The sequence below is a fragment of the Electrophorus electricus genome (assembly GCF_013358815.1).
Source record: "Electrophorus electricus isolate fEleEle1 chromosome 5 unlocalized genomic scaffold, fEleEle1.pri SUPER_5_unloc_3, whole genome shotgun sequence".
NCBI classification, from domain to species: domain Eukaryota; kingdom Metazoa; phylum Chordata; class Actinopteri; order Gymnotiformes; family Gymnotidae; genus Electrophorus; species Electrophorus electricus.
The window spans coordinates 92,501-116,235 of NW_023336127.1; the positions used below are offsets into that span (position 1 = coordinate 92,501).

The 23,735-nt window shown below is 40.5% G+C and overlaps 1 protein-coding gene across 1 annotated transcript in view; it reads left to right on the forward strand.

Annotated features, from left to right (window-relative positions):
- Positions 1 to 1,663, forward strand: part of LOC118240891 (NLR family CARD domain-containing protein 3-like) — an 8,593-nt gene extending 6,930 nt beyond the window's left edge. Inside the window, exon 4 of the mRNA XM_035523437.1 lies at positions 1 to 1,663. This exon is cut by the window's left edge and continues 136 nt beyond it. Coding sequence (XP_035379330.1) covers positions 1 to 1,663 — 1,663 coding nt within the window.
- The last annotated feature ends 22,072 nt before the right edge of the window (positions 1,664 to 23,735 follow it).

Consider the following 23,735-nt stretch of genomic DNA (forward strand, 5'->3'; position numbering starts at 1 on the left):
AGGGAGTGGAGAGGTCAATAATGAGCATGAGGTGAGACAGATTGAGGCAGCATCCAGGAGACCAGTAACACAGGAGACATCCATCAAATGCAGTGACATCTTTAGACCCTTACCAGGACAAGACAAAGCCATCAGAACTGTGCTGACTAAAGGAGTGGCTGGAATTGGCAAAACGGTCTCTGTGCAGAAGTTCATACTGGACTGGTCTGAAGGAAACGTAAATCAGGACGTTCTCTTCATATTTCCACTTCCTTTTAGGGAGCTGAATTTGATGAAGGAGAAAAAGTTCAGTCTGGTGGAGCTTCTTCATCGCTTTTTCCCAGAAACATCTGAATTAAAACCTAAACATTATACAAACTACAAAATTCTGTTCATCTTTGATGGTCTGGATGAGTGTAGACTTCCTCTAGATTTCCAGAACAATGAGAGATTGTGGGATGTAACAGAGTCGACCTCAGTGGATGTGCTGCTGACAAACCTCATCAAGGGGAATCTGCTTCCCTCTGCTCTCCTTTGGATAACCTCTCGACCAGCAGCAGCCAATCAGATCCCTCCTGAGTGTGTTGACCAGGTAACAGAGGTAAGAGGGTTCAGTGAACCACAGAAAGAGGAGTATTTCAGGAAGAGAATCAGTGATCAGGGCCTGGCCAATAGAATCATCACACACATGAAGTCGTCAAAAAGCCTCTACATCATGTGCCACATTCCAGTCTTCTGTTGGATTGCAGCCACTGTTCTAGAGAGAATGTTAGGTGAAGCAGAGATTAGAGAGATCCCCAAGACTCTGACTCAGATGTTCACACACTTCCTGATCTTTCAGCTCAGACACAAGGATCAAAAATATGGACAAAGTATGAAAGGACAAAAAGGTCCCACTCACCCACGTCACATGAGAAAAAATGTTTTGGCACTGGGAAAACTGGCTTTCCAACAGCTAGAAAAAGGCAACCTGATCTTCTATGAGGAAGACCTGAGAAACAGTGGCATTGATGTCAGAGAAATGACAGTGTATTCAGGAATGTGCACTCAGATCTTCAGAGAGGAGTTTGAGCTACAGCTGGGGAAGGTGTTCAGCTTTGTACATCTGAGTGTTCAGGAGTTTCTGGCTGCTGTATATGTGTTTATTTCCTTCATCTCCACCAACACCAATGTGCTACAACAGCAACACCCTGAAATAGTCAAAACCCCAATGTCTGTCTTCCTCAACAGTGCAGTGGACAAGGCCTTACAGAGTCAAAATGGACACCTGGACCTTTTCCTCCGCTTCCTTCTGGGTCTCTCACTGGAGTCCAATCAGACTCTCTTACTAGGCCTACTGACACAGACAGGAAGCAGCTCTCACAGCAAAGAGGAAACAGTCAAGTACATCAAGGAGAAGATCAGTGACAGTCCCTCTACAGAGAAATCCATCAATCTGTTCCACTGTCTGAATGAACTGAATGATCATTCTCTAGTGCAGGAAGTCCAAACATACCTGAGCAGAGGAGGTAACAGTGGTCTCCATGGATCCAGACTGTCTCCTGCTCAGTGGTCAGCTCTGGTGTTTGTGTTGCTGAACTCAGAAGAGGAGCTGGATGAGTTTGACCTGAGGAAATATGACCCATCAGAGGAATGTCTACTGAGACTGCTGCCAGTGGTCAAAGCATCCAGAAAAGCCATGTGAGTATTTTCATTTAGAGATGAACAGTGGGTGTAGCAGGCAGTGGATGTTCTTGACTCAGAAGGTCTTCTGTGAAAAATGAAAAGGAGAGAGAGAGAGAGAGAGAGAGAGAGAGAACATTAGAGAGAGAGCAGGATAGAGAGATCCCATCACCAGGTGCTTAAGTTAAACCATAAAGTTGTGGAACATTGGAATATAGTAACACTGTCCAGTCATTCATTAGTCTAAATGTATTAATGATGGTTAAAGTATGATATTTGATGTCATGGGTAGTTGTGTGCCTGTGTATTGAGAATGGTCCTACATTTAAAACAGTGGCCAACAGTGTTTGTTTATAGTTCACACTCTTAGTAAAACAGCCAGAGAAAATATGCTGCAGTGTAACATACAGAAGTGTTCAAGTACGAAATATCAGTGTGTACACGCGCACACGCATGCACACACACACACACACACACACACACACGCATGCATGCACACACACCACACAGTGTAACATACAAAAGGGTTCAAATATGAACTATCAGTTCAGCTTTCTGATCAACATTACAGTTCAATCACTACTGACCAATACAGAGAAAAGTGCACAAGGATGAGCATAACCAATGTATACACATATGCACACACACTCACACACACACACACACACACACACACACACACACACACACACACACACACACACACACACACACACATATATATATTTCACACTGATGGCAGTTTTCAAACTTTATCACAGGTTTTCTTTAGAGCCGATGATGGTGATTGGGCACATTTATAAAGGTGTAGGTGTTAATATGACTTCATCTGAAACATTTTCATTGTTTAAATATTTTACCAAGGCAATTTGACATAATCTAGTTGTAAATAAGTTTAAGTCAAAATAAACTAACATCATTAACAGCAACTGATTCTAGTACTACACCTTCAGTGCTGTGTGATTGAGGTACTTGACTTTTAATTAGAAGGTTGCTGGTTCAAGCCCCACCGCTGCTGAGTTGCCACTGTTGTGCCCCTGAGCAAGACCCTTAACCCTCAATTGCTCAAGTTGTACTCAGTCATAATTGTAAGATGCTTTGGATAAAAGCGTCAGCTAAATGCCATAAATGTAAAATGATGAGTGTAGCATGCAGTGACGTTCACAGCTCTGTGCGATCAGTGTAACATGCAGTGACGTTCACAGCTCTGTGTGATCAGTGTAACATGCAGTGAGTCTCCCAGAAGCTAATGCTGTTACTACTGTCACTCACCTAAAACTTGTAGCAGGACTACTACTGTTGCTCACATACAGTGGGACCAATATCTCAGACCACTAGTGAAAATGATTGTTTTGCATTTCTCTCAAGTTTAATACAATGATTTTCTTTACAAATCATATAATCAGCATAATTTGAGTGAACAGTTGAACGTTTTTTAATGAATTTCAGAAAGTATTACTATTTGGCTCTACTCAAATGCATGTAAGCACAGTTGTGAAACTGACTGCATCAGTTCTTTTGTACAAAAAGTCAGAAGTCCTTGAGTCCTCACACAAGCAGTGCAGGAGAAGTGAGTCAGTTCTGATCCAACTGAAACATGTGAACCATCCTCTTCTCCCCAGTATTTTACTGCACACATACAGTCCATGAAGAACAAACGCCAGGGACACATTTCATGTCAACAGCAGACATGAGATAGTTGCCTCACACACACTTAACTGACTGATGGGTTCTGCCTCACACACACTTAACTGACTGATGGGGTCTGCCTCACACACACACCTGACTGACTGATGGGGTCTGCCTCACACACACACCTGACTGACTGATGGGGTCTGCCTCACACACACCTGACTGACTGATGGGGTCTGCCTCACACACACCTGAATGACTGATGGGGTCTGCCTCACACACTCCTGACTGACTGATGGGGTCTGCCTCACACACACCTGACTGATGGAGTCCCTGACTCAGCTATTGAGCCTCCAGGATTCTCGGTGCACCACACAGACAGAACTCGGGACCTCACTGGGAAAAGCAAAGGCAGAGGAGAATGTTTCATGATCAATGACTCATACTGTGAGCAAAGGAATGTAAACACTAGTAAAAGATTCTGCTCTCTGCATTCTGTCATTCCTCCATAATCAATACTGCAGTGTTCATCCCACCATCATTAGTACTGCAGTGTTCATACACTAATATTCACTACTGCAATGTTCATTCTTCCATAATCATAATACAGTGTTCATTACTCCATAGTCACTACTGCAGCGTTTATTTCTCCATGAAAAACACTACAGTGATTATTCCACCATAATCAATACTGTGGTGTTTATTCCTCCATAATCACTACTGCAGTGTTTATTTCTCCATAATCACTACTCTGCATGGATTCCAACAATATTTTCTGTTTGTATATTAGTGTAGTTGTATTTGTGAAACATTAAATGAGATCTATGTTGTTCTGTTTCCTGTTATGGTGTTAGGGGTGGGATATTTTGATATTTGGACTCTGATTATGGCAACTGCCATTCACTGACTTATGAACCAACCATCCATTATTTGGTCACCTGTCTTAGGTTGCTAATGAATGTTATTTGTCATGTCTTTGTCCATTTTGTCTTTGATGAAGACACAGTAATGTTGAAATGTTGCTGTGTTTGTAAAATTAAAAGGCTGAAAATGTATCAGTGTGTTCCAGACCTTTCAAGCTCTTCTTTACATTTTTATTAGCAGTTCAGATCTTTTAATTCATCATCCTCTGACTGAACTACATTATTTAATGTATTAACTCTTTTACAGACTATCTGGCTGTGGTCTCACTGAAGAGTCTTGCAAATCTCTCACATCAGTTCTACAAACAGAAAACTCTTCACTGAGAGAGCTGGAGATGAATAATAATGACCTGCAGAATTCAGGAGTGGAGCAGCTCTGTGCTGGACTGAAGAGTTCACACCGTAAACTGGAGATTCTCAGGTGAGTTTCTGTGACTATTTTTGAATGTAAATAAAGAGGCATTTTAAAAAGGTCAGTGTGAACTCCCTTATAGTACAGTATTAAACAAACATTGCCAGGCAAGGCAATGCAAGGAAATGTACACTTTTATAAAGTTTTCTTCTCTCAATATTTCTAAATATAGTTTTCTGTTGAAACCTCACTGCATTTCATTAAATGACCACACTGTGGAGACAAAGAGTTACATCTGTGATGCATGAGCAGATTTTCAAGTCTAGAAGAGAAATAGAACATTGTAAAGAGGAGACACCAATGAGTCCTTGTCCACGTGTGCAGGTGTATTTATTACAATGCTGCTTCAACTAGGCGCTTTGGCATTTTGTCCACAAGCTGCATTTTTGGTCACCTGAGAGCAGAAATTTAGCAAAATGTCTTACAGGATGAATATATTCAGAAACTCCAACAGCTGTGTTGTAAAATGAAGTGTTTTAATGTAAGATTTTCACTGAGTGATTTTATGTAGTTTATGTATGGAAACACTGTAAACATCAGTCATTCTAATCTCTCTGCAAATAAAAGCCCTTAAAATCTTAATTAAAATATTTAAAGCTGAACCATTGAGGTTCTGGACACATTACAGGACACTTTTACAATCACACAATTCCCTTGCGTTTTTGGGTGGGAGACCCTGTTCTCATTATGATTTACACGGTGTGTTCAACACATGTTGAGATGAGCTGAACTGACAGCCGTGCTGGAGGAAAGAACGCAACAAGTTAATATTCATTCAATAGACCTGAAAGGTTTATTGGTTATTCCTTAAGATAAACCTGTGATCTCTCTCCACAGGTGTTTTTATGAAACATGTAGCTGGCTAATATTAGTAACCTTAAGCTTGCCAAGTTACAGTATAATGTTGGTTACTACACCTAGATACCTCACGCTAACGTCATATTAGCTTGACTTAGGAGTGAATGTTGGCTGCTAATTTTTTCATCAAGCCAGAGACATCAAACAAAAATAGAACAGTGATGGTAGAAGACGTGGAGTCAGCAGAGAGAGAAACTGAGCAGACAGCTGACAGTAAACTCAGGACATCTGAACACAGTAGTGAGGAACAATGTTCAGCACTGGACGAGTGAACCTGTGGACTTAATTACAAGAGAGAAAGAAAGACACACAAGACACAGTAATCAATAATCAGGAGATTAGGAGGAGAGAAGGAGTGAAGTGTGTGTGTGTGTGTGTGTGTGTGTGTGTGTGTGTGTGTGTGTGTGTGTGTGTGTGTGTGTGTGTGTGTCACACTGGGTGCCTGATGTACTGTAACAAAGCTAATGAGGCTAATGTTAGCTTCCTTAAATCTAAGGAACTGGCTAGAATATAAAATACTCCTGCTTGTTCGTTTACAGTTAGTATAGAGAGACAGAAAACAACCAGGATGAAGAGAAAGAGTAATGCTATTGCCATGGCAACCTTCTTTAGTAAGAAGACAGCAGGAGAGAGAAAAGACAGAAGAACTTGATGGTGAAAGTGTCCAGGAGGAGGACATGGAAGAGAGTGGACACAGCAGACAGAGACAGAGGAGCCAGCTGTGTCCACTCTCACTGTAGCCCCACAGCTCTGCTGTAGTGTCAGCTGTGTCCACTCTCACTGTAGCCCCACAGCTCTGCTGTAGTGTCAGCTGTGTCCACTCTCACTGTAGCCCCACAGCTCTGCTGTAGTGTCGGCTGTGTCCACTCTCACTGTAGCCCCACAGGTCTGCTGTAGTGTCGGCTGTGTCCACTCTCACTGTAGCCCCACAGCTCTGCTGTAGTGTCGGCTGTGTCCACTCTCACTGTAGCCCCACAGCTCTGCTGTAGTGTCGGCTGTGTCCACTCTCACTGTAGCCCCACAGCTCTGCTGTAGTGTCAGCTGTGTCCACTCTCACTGTAGCCCCACAGCTCTGCTGTAGTGTCGGCTGTGTCCACTCTCACTGTAGCCCCACAGCTCTGCTGTAGTGTCGGCTGTGTCCACTCTCACTGTAGCCCCACAGCTCTGCTGACTTGTTTAGTTGTTTTTTTGTGTTAATGTAAATGGTTGATTTTAGTGAATATATTAGTTGTGTGAAGTAGCGATATTGTGTGTGTGTGTGTGTGTGTGTGTGTGTGTGTGTGTGTGTGTGTGTGTGTGTGTGTGTGTGTGTGGTGCATAGCATGTGTGGTGTTTTGTAATTACATCAGAACTTTAGATCAGATATTTCTGCACCCATAATTCATCATTTGATACTACATAATTCAGATACACTGAGAATTATAACCACACATAGAAATATAACCACACATAGAATTATAATCACATGTAGAATTTTTGGAATCTTGAAATACAACCTTTTTCGAGGGGATGAATCAAAGAACTGAAGATACTTGTAAGTGATATAAAATATTAAGTGCTGGACAGAAATGAAACCTTTCTCAGGTAATAATATTTATGTTTATGTAACCCACACCCTTGATTTATTCGTGAAGATTTATTCAAATTGTAATCTTATGGGTTAATTAATGATTCCCTGCCTGACCTCATGTGAATGTCATAATCTGATAAGGAATTAAACAGTATGTAGTTTATTATACACTATAATAGTGGTTTTACCACTGTATTAACTTGTGTACCCTGAAATTCCTCTGTGCTGTAAGGCCATTTTAGTGTGTCACCACAAGAGAGAGACAGACAGATCTATTATTTGTGTGTGTGAAAGAGACAGAACTATTATCTGTGTGTGTGTGTGTGTGTGTGTGTGTGTGTGTGTGTGTGTGTGTGTGTGTGAGAGAGAGAGAGAGAGAGAGAGAGAGAGAGAGAGAGAGAAAGACAGAACTGTGTGTGTGAGAGGCAGATCTATTATCTGTGTGTGAGAGAGACAGAACTGACTGACTGATGGGGTCTGCCTCACACACACCTGACTGACGGATGGGGTCTGCCTCACACACACCTGACTGACTGATGGGGTCTGCCTCACACACACCTGACTGACTGCCTCACACACACCTGACTGACGGATGGGGTCTGCCTCACACACACCTGACTGACGGATGGGGTCTGCCTCACACACACCTGACTGACGGATGGGGTCTGCCTCACACACACCTGACTGATGGGGTCCCTGACTCAGCTATTAAGCCTCCAGGATTCTCGGTGCACCACACAGACAGAACTCGGGACCTCACTGGGAAAAGCAAAGGCAGAGGAGAATGTTTCATGATCAGTGACTCATAGTGTGAGCACAGGAATGTAAACACTAGTAAAAGATTCTGCTCTCTGCATTCTGTCCATTCCTCCATAATCACTACTGCAGTGTTCATCCCACCATCATTAGTACTGCAGTGTTCATACACTAATATTCACTACTGCAATGTTCATTCCTCCATAATCAATACTGCAGTGTTCATTACTCCATAGTCACTACTGCAGTGTTTATTTCTGCATAATAAATACTACAGTGATTATTCCACCATAATGAATACTGTGGTGTTTATTCCTCCATAATCACTACTGCAGTGTTTATTCCTCCATAATCACTACTCTGCGTGTCTTTAAACAATATTTTCTGTTTGTATATTAGTGTATTTGTATTTGTGAAACATTGAATGAGATCTGTGTTGTTCTGTTTCCTGTTATGGTGTTAGGGGTGGGATATTTTGATATTTGGACTCTGATTATGGCACCTGCCATTCACTGACTTATGAACCAACCATCCATTATTTGGTCACCTGTCTTAGGTTGCTAATGAATGTTATTTGTCATGTCTTTGTCCAGTTTGTCTTTGATGAAGACACAGTAGTGTTGAAATGTTGCTGTGTTTGTAAAATTAAAAGGCTGAAAATGTATCAGTGTGTTCCAGACCTTTCAAGCTCTTCTTTACATTTTTATTAGCAGTTCAGATCTTTTAATTCATCATCCTCTGACTGAACTACATTATTTACTGTATTACTCTTTTACAGACTATCTGACTGTGGTCTCACGGAAGAGTCTTGCAAATCTCTCACATCAGTTCTACAAACAGAAAACTCACTGAGAGAGCTGGAGATGAATAATAATGACCTGCAGAATTCAGGAGTGGAGCAGCTCTGTGCTGGACTGAAGAGTTCACACTGTAAACTGGAGATTCTCAGGTGAGTTTCTGTGACTATTTTTGAATGTAAATAAAGAGCCATTTTAAAAAGGTCAGTGTCAACTCCCTTATAGTACAGTATTAAACAAACATTGCCAGGCAAGGCAATGCAAGGAAATTTACACTTTTATATTATATTATAAAGTTCTCTTCTCTAAATATTTCTAAATATAGTTTTCTGTTGAAACCTCACTGCATTTCATTAAATGACCACACTGTGGAGACAAAGAGTTACATTTGTGATGCATGAGCAGATATTCAAGTCTAGAAGAGAAATATAACATTGTAAAGAGGAGACACCAATGAGTCCTTGTCCACATGTACAGGTGTATTTATTACAATGCTGCTTCAACTAGGCGCTTTGGCATTTTGTCCACAAGCTGCATTTTTGGTCACCTGAGTGCAGAAATTTAGCAAAATGTCTTACAGGATGAATATATTCAGAAACTCCAACAACAGTGTTGTAAAATGAAGTGTTCTAATGTAAGATTTTCACTGAGTGATTTTATCTAGTTTATGTATGAAAACACTGTAAACATCAGTCATTCTAATCTCTCTGCAAATAAAAGCCCTTAAAATCTTAATTAAAACATTTAAAGCTGAACCATTGAGGTTCTGGACACATTACAGGACACTTTTACAATCACATGATTCCCTTGCGTTTATGGGTGGGAGACCCTGTTCTCATTATGATTTACACCGAGTGTTCAACACATGTTGAGATGAGCTGAACTGACAGCTGTGCTGAAGGAAAGAACACAACAAGTTAATATTCATTCAATAGACCTGAAAGGTTTATTGGTTATTCCTTAAGATAAACCTGTGATCTTTCTCCACAGGTGTTTTTATGAAACATGCAGCTGGCTAATATTAGTAACCTTAAGCTTGCCAAGTTACAGTATATTGTTGGTTACTACACCTAGATACCTCACACTAATGTCATATTAGCTTGACTTAGGAGTGAATGTTGGCTGCTAATTTTTTCATCAAGCCAGAGACATCAAACAAAAATAGAACAGTGATGGTAGAAGACGTGGAGTCAGCAGAGAGAGAAACTGAGCAGACAGCTGACAGTAAACTCAGGACATCTGAACACAGTAGTGAGGAACAATGTTCAGCACTGGACGAGTGAACCTGTGGACTTAATTACAAGAGAGAAAGAAAGACACACAAGACACAGTAATCAATAATCAGGAGATTAGGAGGAGAGAAGGAGTGAAGTGTGTGTGTGTGTGTGTGTGTGTGTGTGTGTGTGTGTGTGTGTGTGTGTGTGTGTGTGTGTGTGTGTGTGTGTGTGTGTGTCACACTGGGTGCCTGATGTACTGTAACAAAGCTAATGAGGCTAATGTTAGCTTCCTTAAATCTAAGGAACTGGCTAGAATATAAAATACTCCTGCTTGTTCGTTTACAGTTAGTATAGAGAGACAGAAAACAACCAGGATGAAGAGAAAGAGTAATGCTATTGCCATGGCAACCTTCTTTAGTAAGAAGACAGCAGGAGAGAGAAAAGACAGAAGAACTTGATGGTGAAAGTGTCCAGGAGGAGGACATGGAAGAGAGTGAACACAGCAGACAGAGACAGAGGAGCCAGCTGTGTCCACTCTCACTGTAGCCCCACAGCTCTGCTGTAGTGTCAGCTGTGTCCACTCTCACTGTAGCCCCACAGCTCTGCTGTAGTGTCAGCTGTGTCCACTCTGACTGTAGCCCCACAGCTCTGCTGTAGTGTCGGCTGTGTCCACTCTCACTGTAGCCCCACAGGTCTGCTGTAGTGTCGGCTGTGTCCACTCTCACTGTAGCCCCACAGCTCTGCTGTAGTGTCGGCTGTGTCCACTCTCACTGTAGCCCCACAGCTCTGCTGTAGTGTCGGCTGTGTCCACTCTCACTGTAGCCCCACAGCTCTGCTGTAGTGTCGGCTGTGTCCACTCTCACTGTAGCCCCACAGCTCTGCTGTAGTGTCGGCTGTGTCCACTCTCACTGTAGCTCCACAGCTCTGCTGTAGTGTCGGCTGTGTCCACTCTCACTGTAGCCCCACAGCTCTGCTGACTTGTTTAGTTGTTTTTTTGTGTTAATGTAAATGGTTGATTTTAGTGAATATATTAGTTGTGTGAAGTAGCGATATTGTGTGTGTGTGTGTGTGTGTGTGTGTGTGTGTGTGTGTGTGTGTGTGTGTGTGTGTGTGTGTGTGTGTGTGGTGCATAACATGTGTGGTGTTTTGTAATTACATCAGAACTTTAGATCAGATATTTCTGCACCCATAATTCATCATTTGATACTACATAATTCAGGTACACTGAGAATTATAACCACACATAGAATTATAATCACATGTAGAATTTTTGGAATCTTGAAATACAACCTTTTTCGAGGGGATGAATCAAAGAACTGAAGATACTTGTAAGTGATATAAAATATTAAGTGCTGGACAGAAATGAAACCTTTCTCAGGTAATAATATTTATGTTTATGTAACCCTCACCCTTGATTTATTCATGAAGATTTATTCAAATTGTAATCTTATGGGTTAATTAATGATTCCCTGCCTGACCTCATGTGAATGTCATAATCTGATAAGGAATTAAACAGTATGTAGTTTATTATACACTATAATAGTGGTTTTACCACTGTATTAACTTGTGTACCCTGAAATTCCTCTGTGCTGTAAGGCCATTTTAGTGTGTCACCACAAGAGAGAGACAGACAGATCTATTATTTGTGTGTGTGAAAGAGACAGAACTATTATCTGTGTGTGTGTGTGTGTGTGTGTGTGTGTGTGTGTGTGTGTGTGTGTGTGTGTGTGTGTGTGTGTGTGTGTGAGAGAGAGAGAGAGAGAGAGAGAGAGAGAGACAGACAGACAGACAGAACTGTGTGTGTGAGAGGCAGATCTATTATCTGTGTGTGAGAGAGACAGAACTGACTGACGGATGGGGTCTGCCTCACACACACCTGACTGACGGATGGGGTCTGCCTCACACACACCTGACTGACGGATGGGGTCTGCCTCACACACACCTGACTGACGGATGGGGTCTGCCTCACACACACCTGACTGACGGATGGGGTCTGCCTCACACACACCTGACTGACGGATGGGGTCTGCCTCACACACACCTGACTGACGGATGGGGTCTGCCTCACACACACCTGACTGATGGGGTCCCTGACTCAGCTATTAAGCCTCCAGGATTCTCGGTGCACCACACAGACAGAACTCGGGACCTCACTGGGAAATGCAAAGGCAGAGGAGAATGTTTCATGATCAGTGACTCATAGTGTGAGCACAGGAATGTAAACACTAGTAAAAGATTCTGCTCTCTGCATTCTGTCCATTCCTCCATAATCACTACTGCAGTGTTCATCCCACCATCATTAGTACTGCAGTGTTCATACACTAATATTCACTACTGCAATGTTCATTCCTCCATAATCAATACTGCAGTGTTCATTACTCCATAGTCACTACTGCAGTGTTTATTTCTGCATAATAAATACTACAGTGATTATTCCACCATAATGAATACTGTGGTGTTTATTCCTCCATAATCACTACTGCAGTGTTTATTCCTCCATAATCACTACTCTGCATGTCTTCCAACAATATTTTCTGTTTGTATATTAGTGTATTTGTATTTGTGAAACATTGAATGAGATCTGTGTTGTTCTGTTTCCTGTTATGGTGTTAGGGGTGGGATATTTTGATATTTGGACTCTGATTATGGTAACTGCCATTCACTGACTTATGAACCAACCATCCATTATTTGGTCACCTGTCTTAGGTTGCTAATGAATGTTATTTGTCATGTCTTTGTCCAGTTTGTCTTTGATGAAGACACAGTAGTGTTGAAATGTTGCTGTGTTTGTAAAATTAAAAGGCTGAAAATGTATCAGTGTGTTCCAGACCTTTCAAGCTCTTCTTTAAATTTTTATTAGCAGTTCAGATCTTTTAATTCATCATCCTCTGACTGAACTACATTATTTACTGTATTTACTCTTTTACAGATTATCTGACTGTGGTCTCACGGAAGAGTCTTGCAAATCTCTCACATCAGTTCTACAAACAGAAAACTCACTGAGAGAGCTGGAGATGAATAATAATGACCTGCAGAATTCAGGAGTGGAGCAGCTCTGTGCTGGACTGAAGAGTTCACACTGTAAACTGGAGATTCTCAGGTGAGTTTCTGTGACTATTTTTGAATGTAAATAAAGAGCCATTTTAAAAGGGTCAGTGTCAACTCCCTTATAGTACAGTATTAAACAAACATTTCCAGGCAATGCAAGGAAATTTACACTTTTATATTATATTATAAAGTTCTTTTCTCTAAATATTTCTAAATATAGTTTTCTGTTGAAACCTCACTGCATTTCATTAAATGACCACACTGTGGAGACAAAGAGTTACATTTGTGAGGCATGAGCAGATTTTCAAGTCTAGAAGAGAAATATAACATTGTAAAGAGGAGACACCAATGAGTCCTTGTCCACGTGTGCAGGTGTATTTATTACAATGCTGCTTCAACTAGGCACTTTGGCATTTTGTCCACAAGCTGCATTTTTGGTCACCTGAGAGCAGAAATTTAGCAAAATGTCTTACAGGATGAATATATTCAGAAACTCCAACAACAGTGTGGTAAAATGAAGTGTTCTAATGTAAGATTTTCACTGAGTGATTTTATCTAGTTTATGTATGAAAACACTGTAAACATCAGTCATTCTAATCTCTCTGCAAATAAAAGCCCTTAAAATCTTAATTAAAATATTTAAAGCTGAACCATTGAGGTTCTGGACACATTACAGGACACTTTTACAATCACATGATTCCCTTGCGTTTATGGGTGGGAGACCCTGTTCTCATTATGATTTACACCGAGTGTTCAACACATGTTGAGATGAGCTGAACTGACAGCTGTGCTGAAGGAAAGAACACAACAAGTTAATATTCATTCAATAGACCTGAAAGGTTTATTGGTTATTCCTTAAGATAAACCTGTGATCTTTCTCCACAGGTGTTTTTATGAAACATGCAGCTGGCTAATATTAGTAACCTTAAGCTTGCCAAGTTACAGTATATTGTTGGTTACTACACCTAGATACCTCACACTAATGTCATATTAGCTTGACTTAGGAGTGAATGTTGGCTGCTAATTTTTTCATCAAGCCAGAGACATCAAACAAAAATAGAACAGTGATGGTAGAAGACGTGGAGTCAGCAGAGAGAGAAACTGAGCAGACAGCTGACAGTAAACTCAGGACATCTGAACACAGTAGTGAGGAACAATGTTCAGCACTGGACGAGTGAACCTGTGGACTTAATTACAAGAGAGAAAGAAAGACACACAAGACACAGTAATCAATAATCAGGAGATTAGGAGGAGAGAAGGAGTGATGTGTGTGTGTGTGTGTGTGTGTGTGTGTGTGTGTGTGTGTGTGTGTGTGTGTGTGTGTGTCACACTGGGTGCCTGATGTACTGTAACAAAGCTAATGAGGCTAATGTTAGCTTCCTTAAATCTAAGGAACTGGCTAGAATATAAAACACTCCTGCTTGTTCATTTACAGTTAGTATAGAGAGACAGAAAACAACCAGTATGAAGAGAAAGGGTAATGCTATTGCCATGGCAACCTTCTTTAGTAAAAGACAGCATGAGAGAGAAAAGACAGAAGAACTTGATGGTGAAAGTGTCCAGGAGGAGGACATGGAAGAGAGTGGACACAGCAGACAGAGACAGGGGAGCAAGCTGTGCCCACTCTCACTGTAGCCCCACAGCTCTGCTGTAGTGTCAGCTGTGCCCACTCTCACTGTAGCCCCACAGCTCTGCTGTAGTGCCAGCTGTGTCCACTCTCACTGTAGCCCCACAGGTCTATTGTAGTGTCAGCTGTGTCCACTCTCACTGTAGCCCCACAGCTCTGCTGTAGTGTCAGCTGTGTCCACTCTCACTGTAGCCCCACAGCTCTGCTGTAGTGTCAGCTGTGTCCACTCTCACTGTAGCCCCACAGCTATGCTGTAGTGTCGGCTGTGTCCACTCTTACTGTAGCCCCACAGCTCTGCTGACTTGTTTAGTTGTTTTTTTGTGTTAATGTAAATGGTTGATTTTAGTGAATATATTAGTTGTGTGAAGTAGCGATATTGTGTGTGTGTGTGTGTGTGTGTGTGTGTGTGTGTGTGTGGTGCATAGCATGTGTGGTGTTTTGTAATTACATCAGAACTTTAGATCAGATATTTCTGCACCCATAATTCATCATTTGATACTACATAATTCAGATACACTGAGAATTATAACCACACATAGAAATATAACCACACATAGAATTATAATCACATGTAGAATTTTTGGAATCTTGAAATACAACCTTTTTCGAGGGGATGAATCAAAGAACTGAAGATACTTGTAAGTGATATAAAATATTAAGTGCTGGACAGAAATGAAACCTTTCTCAGGTAATAATATTTATGTTTATGTAACCCTCACCCTTGATTTATTCGTGAAGATTTATTCAAATTGTAATCTTATGGGTTAATTAATGATTCCCTGCCTGACCTCATGTGAATGTCATAATCTGATAAGGAATAAAACAGTATGTAGTTTATTATACACTATAATAGTGGTTTTACCACTGTATTAACTTGTGTACCCTGAAATTCCTCTGTGCTGTAAGGCCATTTTAGTGTGTCACCACAAGAGAGAGACAGACAGATCTATTATTTGTGTGTGTGAAAGAGACAGAACTATTATCTGTGTGTTTGTGTGTGTGTGTGTGTGTGAGAGAGAGAGAGAGAGAGAGAGAGAGAGAGACAGAACTGTGTGTGTGAGAGGCAGATCTATTATCTGTGTGTGAGAGAGACAGAACTGACTGACGGATGGGGTCTGCCTCACACACACCTGACTGACGGATGGGGACTGCCTCACACACACCTGACTGACGGATGGGGTCTGCCTCACACACACCTGACTGACGGATGGGGTCTGCCTCACACACACCTGACTGACGGATGGGGTCTGCCTCACACACACCTGACTGATGGGGTCCCTGACTCAGCTATTAAGCCTCCAGGATTCTCGGTGCACCACACAGACAGAACTCGGGACCTCACTGGGAAAAGCAAAGGCAGAGGAGAATGTTTCATGATCAGTGACTCATAGTGTGAGCAAAGGAATGTAAACACTAGTAAAAGATTCTGCTCTCTGCATTCTGTCCATTCCTCCATAATCACTACTGCAGTGTTCATTATTCCATTATCACTACTGCAGTGTTTATTTCTCCATAATAAATACTACAGTGATTATTCCACCATAATCAATACTGTGGTCTTTATTCCTCCATAATCACTACTGCAATGTTAATTCCTCCAATAATCACCATTGCAGTGTTTATTCCTCCATAATAAATACTACAGTGATTTATTCCTCTAAAATCACTACTGTGGTGTTCATGCCAACATAATCAATACTGCAGTGTTCATTATTCCATAATCGCTACTGCAATGTTTATTTCTCCATGAAAAACACTACAGTGATTATTCCACCATAATGAATACTGTGGTGTTTATTCCTCCATAATCACTACTGCAGTGTTTATTTCTCCATAATCACTACTCTGCATGTCTTCCAACAATATTTTCTGTTTGTATATTAGTGTAGTTGTATTTGTGAAACATTGAATGAGATCTGTGTTGTTCTGTTTGCTGTTATGGTGTTAGGGGTGGGATATTTTGATATTTGGACTCTGATTATGGCAACTGCCATTCACTGACTTATGAACCAACCATCCATTATTTGGTCACCTGTCTTAGGTTGCTAATGAATGTTATTTGTCATGTCTTTGTCCATTTTGTCTTTGATGAAGACACGGTAGTGTTGAATTGTTACTGTGTTTGTAAAATTAAAAGGCTGAAAATGTATCAGTGTGTTCCAGACCTTTCAAGCTCTTCTTTACATTTTTGTTAGCAGTTCAGATCTTTTAATTCATCATCCTCTGACTGAACTACATTATTTACTGTATTTACTCTTTTACAGACTATCTGGCTGTGGTCTCACGGAAGAGTCTTGCAAATCTCTCACATCAGTTCTACAAACAGAAAACTCACTGAGAGAGCTGGAGATGAATAATAATGACCTGCAGAATTCGGGAGTGGAGCAGCTCTGTGCTGGACTGAAGAGTTCACACTGTAAACTGGAGATTCTCAGGTGAGTTTCTGTGACTATTTTTGAATGTAAATAAAGAGGCATTTTAAAAAGGTCAGTGTGAACTCCATTACAGTATTAAACAAACATTGCCAGGCAAGGCAATGCAAGGAAATGTACACTTTAATATTACATTATAAAGTTCTCTTCTCTAAATATTTCTAAATATAGTTTTCTGTTGAAACCTCACTGCATTTCATTAAATGACCACACTGTGGAGACAAAGAGTTACATTTGTGAGGCATGAGCAGATTTTCAAGTCTAGAAGAGAAATATAACATTGTAAAGAGAAGACACCAATGAGTCCTTGTCCACATGTACAGGTGTATTTATTACAATGCTGCTTCAACTAGGCACTTTGGCATTTTGTCCACAAGCTGCATTTTTGGTCACCTGAGAGCAGAAATTTAGCAAAATGTCTTACAGGATGAATATATTCAGAAACTCCAACAACAGTGTTGTAAAATGAAGTGTTTTAATGTAAGATTTTCCAGCACTGGACGAGTGAACCTGTGGACTTAATTACAAGAGAGAAAGAAAGACACACAAGACACAGTAATCAGTAATCAGGAGATTAGGAGGAGAGAAGGAGTGAAGTGTGTGTGTGTGTGTGTGTGTGTGTGTGTGTGTGTGGTGCATAGCATGTGTGGTGTTTTGTATTACATCAGAACTTTAGATCAGACATTTCTGCACCCATAATTCATCATTTGATACTACATAATTCAGATACACTGAGAATTATAACCACACGTAGAAATATAACCACACGTAGAATTATAATCACATGTAGAATTATAACCAAATGTAGCAATATAACTACATGTAGAAATATAACCACACACAGAATTAAACCAGACCTCACACTGTTTAGTTCAGGACCAATATAACTATTGTATATACACAGTAAACCAGACCCCACACTGTTTAGTTCAGGACCAATATAACTACTGTTTATACACAGTAAACCAGACCCCACACTGTTTATTTCAGGACCAATATGACTACTGTTTATACACAGTAAACCAGACCTCACACTGTTTAGTTCAGGACCAATATAACTACTGTTTATACACAGTAAACCAGACCCCACACTGTTTATTTCAGGACCAATATGACTACTGTATATACACAGTAAACCAGACCTCACACTGTTTAGTTCAGGGCCAATATGATTACTGTTTATACACAGTAAACCAGACCTCACACTGTTTAGTTCAGGACCAATATAACTATTGTATATACACAGTAAACCAGACCCCACACTGTTTAGTTCAGGACCAATATAACTACTGTTTATACACAGTAAACCAGACCCCACACTGTTTATTTCAGGACCAATATGACTACTGTTTATACACAGTAAACCAGACCTCACACTGTTTAGTTCAGGACCAATATAACTACTGTTTATACACAGTAAACCAGACCCCACACTGTTTATTTCAGGACCAATATGACTACTGTTTATACACAGTAAACCAGACCTCACACTGTTTAGTTCAGGACCAATATAACTACTGTTTATACACAGTAAACCAGACCCCACACTGTTTATTTCAGGACCAATATGACTACTGTATATACACAGTAAACCAGACCTCACACTGTTTAGTTCAGGGCCAATATGATTACTGTTTATACACAGTAAACCAGACCTCACACTGTTTAGTTCAGGACCAATATGACTACTGTTTATACACAGTAAATCAGACCTCGCACTGTTTAGTTCAGGGCCAATATGACTACTGTTTATACACAGTAAACCAGACCTCACACTGTTTAGTTCAGGGCCATAATGACTACTGTATATACACAGTAAACCAGACCTCACACTGTTTAGTTCAGGGCCAATATGAATACTGTTTATACACAGTAAACCAGACCTCACACTGTTTATTTCAGGACCAATATGACTACTGTTTATACACAGTAAACCAGACCTCACACTGTTTAGTTCAGAGCCAATATGACTACTGTTTATACACAGTAAACCAGACCTCGCACTGTTTAGTTCAGGGCCAATATGACTACTGTATATACACAGTAAACCAGACCTCGCACTGTTTAGTTCAGGGCCAATATAACTACTGTTTATACACAGTAAACCAGACCTCACACTGTTTAGTTCAGAGCCAATATGACTACTGTTTATACACAGTAAACCAGACCTCACACTGTTTAGTTCAGGGCCAATATGACTACTGTTTATACACAGTAAACCAGACCTCACACTGTTTAGTTCAGGGCCAATATGACTACTGTTTGAAATCTTATTTATTACACAGATTGACACAAGTATGTTTCATTTACTGTTTATAATGCTTCACCTCAATTGAAACGTGTGTGTGTGTGTGTGTGTGTGAGGGAGAGACAGAACTATTATTTGTGTGTGTGTGTGTGTGTGTGTGTGTGTGTGAGAGAGAGAGGGGGAGAGACAGAACTATTATCTGTGTGTGTTTGTGTGTGTATGAGAGAGAAATAGAGAGAGAGAGACAGATCTATTATTTGTAAGTGTGAGACAGAACTATTATCTGTGAGTTTGTGTGTGTGAAATAGAGAGAGAGAGAGACAGACAGATCTATTTGTGTGTGTTAGAGAGGCAGAACTATTATCTGTGTGTGACCCCCACTGATGGAATGTGCTCCTCACTGGACCCCTTGCTGTGCTCCTTGTCTTTCTGCTTCCTCCATACAGGAGAACAAACACTGACCACAGAAAATAGTTAAAACCACAAGATGTCTGGAGGGCTCAGAAGTTCAGAAACAATAGTGAAGGTGTTTTGCAGGGAAATTATATAAAATACAAATAGTGGGAGAGTCAAGGCACTGCTCTGTAAAAAAAAAAAAGGAAAAAATGTGTAAAACTCTTATTTAATGCATTGTTCATAGCAACACTCTAATACAATGGTTATGCTAGTTTTAGTATGTGTCCAAGCTACATCCCACACAATATAGTAACATGGCCGTCTTTAGGGTTCACAAATTATGAAGAAAATCATCAGTATTATCTTAGTGTTTGATAAATGGTAAAGGAGTGTTGGAGGCAGCCATCTTCAGTTGCTGGTTATTTCAGCTGCAGATGATTAGAGAGAGATACCAACCTTTATACATCCCTGTTATGTGCCAGTGTAGGGGGAGAGACCACAACAGACACTTTATTCTGAGCACAAACCACTATTACTAAAAAGTAATAGAGATCTACAAACATGCCATCTGTCTCTATGGGGAGTATAAGCCACAATAAAAACCAAACCCAACACTTGCTCCACCCCAAACCTGTCTTCATTAAACATAAACCAGAAGAGGGAAAAGAAAATACAGTAGTAGATGTAAAGTTCAAATCCACTCAGTGAATGTACAGTAATCTTCTACACCCACGATATTTTATGTTGATACTCACAGCCACACAATAGACTACGCTACCCAACACTGGCACAATGACCTGGGGGAGTTGTTCTAGGACAGATCCAACTCTGGAAACTGAAGGTACAAATCTGTGTTCTATTAGCATGCCTGAGTTCAGTCTGTCTATTAAATGTTATCAGGCTGCAGTTATGGAGTGTTTGTAGTTTCACTGTAACTGTAGTGTGGTAGCAGCAGGGTGTGTTTGGGTGTGTGTAGGGCACCAAAATGGTCAGAAACAGTATAACACCATTATATGTAGTGAAGATAATATTCCTAATATTTTTCTCAACTAAAACTGGGAGCACACGAAACAGCAGAAAACAGTTTGGTATAGAAATACAGTAATAACCTTGTGATTGTTGCCCTTGTTTTTAGGAAGTCTATGTTGACGTATTAAAAAATGTCAAAAGGTACAATAAAAACAGTCCACACATTTTTTAAATTGTACCATTTGAAAAAAAAATGAAGGTAGTAATAACATGAATATCCAAGAAGCACTTGTATCCAACAGTAACAGGAATATGAGTGAGAAGGTTCTCATTTTGAGTGACAGTAATTTGATCCAATCACATATGTGGTAGGACGGCCGGGGCGGCAGAATATTGAATGACGTCATTACAGTGGCCAATAGCATCAGAGGAGCTGTTTTAACTTACTGAGGTGAAGAGAACTGTAGTGGATCATGAAAATGACAGAAAATCTCAAACTGGAATTGGAGGATATTTGCTGCTATGGTGATTTCCAAGAGAAAAGGAAAATACCAGAAAGGGACAGACAAAAAGTAAAAGTAGATGGACTAAGGCAGACAGACAAAGCCTGTGTGAGTTTTTCACTCAATCTCTGATCGTCATTCATGGCTAACAGCTAACTAGCTAATGTTAGCAAAGAAAGTCTAGCTATGTTGATTTGTTTAGTTGTTTACTGTTCAGCACAGATATCTAACCAGCTAACAGTCTCAACAATTTGACCAAACCGTCAATAAGCAAGATTGGACTTCTTGTTTTTGCAACAATCAAGTTACAGTCTTTAGGAGAAATGCGGTTGGATCTTCACGTAGTTGAGAGCAGGAGGGAGGAGGGTGAGGGTGTGACGGGAGATTTGACGGGGATGTGATTTATAACATCTGGTGTTCATGAAGTACAGCTGTGTATTAATCAGTCATGTCCCCTACATCAGTTTAAACACATTTAAAGTTTGTAGCTAGGTTACAGGTGGTTACTAGGTTACAGGTGGTTACTAGGTTACAACCGCGATCACGCTATCCGCGCTTTAGCGATTCACGGTCAAGTCGTCCGCGCTTTAAATTATGCGCCTATATGCGGGATTTTACGGTATTTCGCTGTATTTTTAAGAGCTTTGATGGACATGCACGTTTACTACATTTAAAAGTACAAAATACAGTTTACTTGATTGAACTAGTTTAATTGCATAATTAGATTAAACACAATTGGTAATATATTTACACAGCTTAATAAGCATTGTGGAAAATGCTTTTTCTACATAATGTTTCTCAGAAGGTTATTATAGATCTTGACTGCCAGCTGAAACAGGGGTCATCACTAGTGAAATGTGGCAAATGTGCAGGGCAGGGGAACTCCAGGGCTGAAATATTCCACTGCCAATTGAATGGTGGCCCTTGGCCATCACCAGATCATTAATAAATCTATATTGAAGTTTTACATATTTTTCTGAATTTTAACAAAATGCAAAAACAGTTCCACTACCACATGTGAGTAGAAGCCCTTGACTATTAGCAGAGTAAGTTTGGACACTCACTGTTCATAAATGTTCATAAATCCATATTAAAGTCAAACTACCTTTAGGTGAAATAATGCACTCATTTTGTATAGACTGAATTTGCAGAGTATCAGCAGAGTAAGTTTGGACAGATTTCACTCTACTATTTTTCATAAACTCCTATTAAAATAATAATACCTTTGGGTGAATTCATGTTTCATTCAGGTTGATTTTGGATATCTATTTCTCAGAAATGTCCTATAAAGCCAAGACAGTTCCATGACCACATAAGAGTACATTTATATTTACTTTTACAGCATTTGGCAGATGCTTTTATCCAGAGTGACTTACATTGTAATATTTAGTGTATCTACTGTAGACTATATTGTATTGTCAGTTGTATCTACTTGCAGTCTAGCTATCTGTAATCTTGAGGACACTTATGAAAGTCTGGCATCAGCTTTGCAACTTCCAAAAAAAGTATGCATCGCTTAGGATTCTTAGACTTTATCTCTGAGTCACAGGTCCAGAAATGTGACAGTGTTTTTACTCCTGTTATCACAGCCAGATGTAGAATTCTGCCAAGATTTTACTGGCATCATCTCATACAGTCTGACATGTAACAGTCTAATAAGACCACTGAAATCACACAGTGTAAGTCCAGCTTTGGGGTTCTTCTGATGTAGGTTAATAGTGCACTAGAGTTCTGAAGGGCTGAATAAAAATAAGAGCAAAAATAAACACAGACAGCAGCGATCTGGAGAAGAGTGAACAAAACCATCTGCCATGGAGGACGCCGGAGAGAGATGAGAGTGGAGGAACCTCCACTACAGTTACCAGCCTCTCTAGCTGCCCCATGCAGGCTGCTCTGGAAGTGCATCTCACTCTCTGTCTCTCTCTACCTGTTTCCCTCCTTTCTGCAGACTGTCTGGTTGTTTGGTCACAGAGGAAGGCTGTTCTTCTCTGGCTTCAGCTCTGAGGTCAAACCCCTCCCACCTGAAAGAACTGGACCTGACGTACAACCACCCAGGAGAGTCAGGAGTGAAGCTGCTCTCTGCTAGACTGGAGGATCCCCACTGCAGACTGGACACTCTCAGGTATGGAACGTTAGTGTGTGCATGCGTATGTGGGTTTGTTTGTGTGTGCTTACGTGTGTGTGGGTGGGTGTGTGTGTGTGTGTGTGTGTGTGTGTGTGTATGTGTTTCTGTGTTGGTGTCTGTGTGTGTTTATGAAAGAGTGAGAATGAGAAAATACTGAAAACTGAGTCTTCCATTCCTGAGTAGTGCCGTTCCCATATCATACTGTGGAATTCACTCTCCATCATTCTCCTGTAGGAACTGCTGAGTTTTAGTTGACATGCTACATTTCCTCAGCCTCCTCAGGAAGTACAGATGCTGTTCTGTCAGGAGTTTATAAACTCTGTTCCATTTTTTGAGGTTAGTTGTAATTCATTTATGAACCACAGGGTGTCAGTAGCAGTGAGTCGGTTTCTGTGTGTAGCGATCGTAGAGTGAGAGAATACAACTCCAAGAGTTCTAGTTATTGTAGTTATTATAGTTATTGTAGTTATTATAGCCGTGCTAATGCAGTTGTCTGCGTACATCTCATACCTTTTGAAAACATTGTGGTTGTGTGTAGTTTATTGTATTGTTATTTGTAATCACAGATCATTATTTGGTGG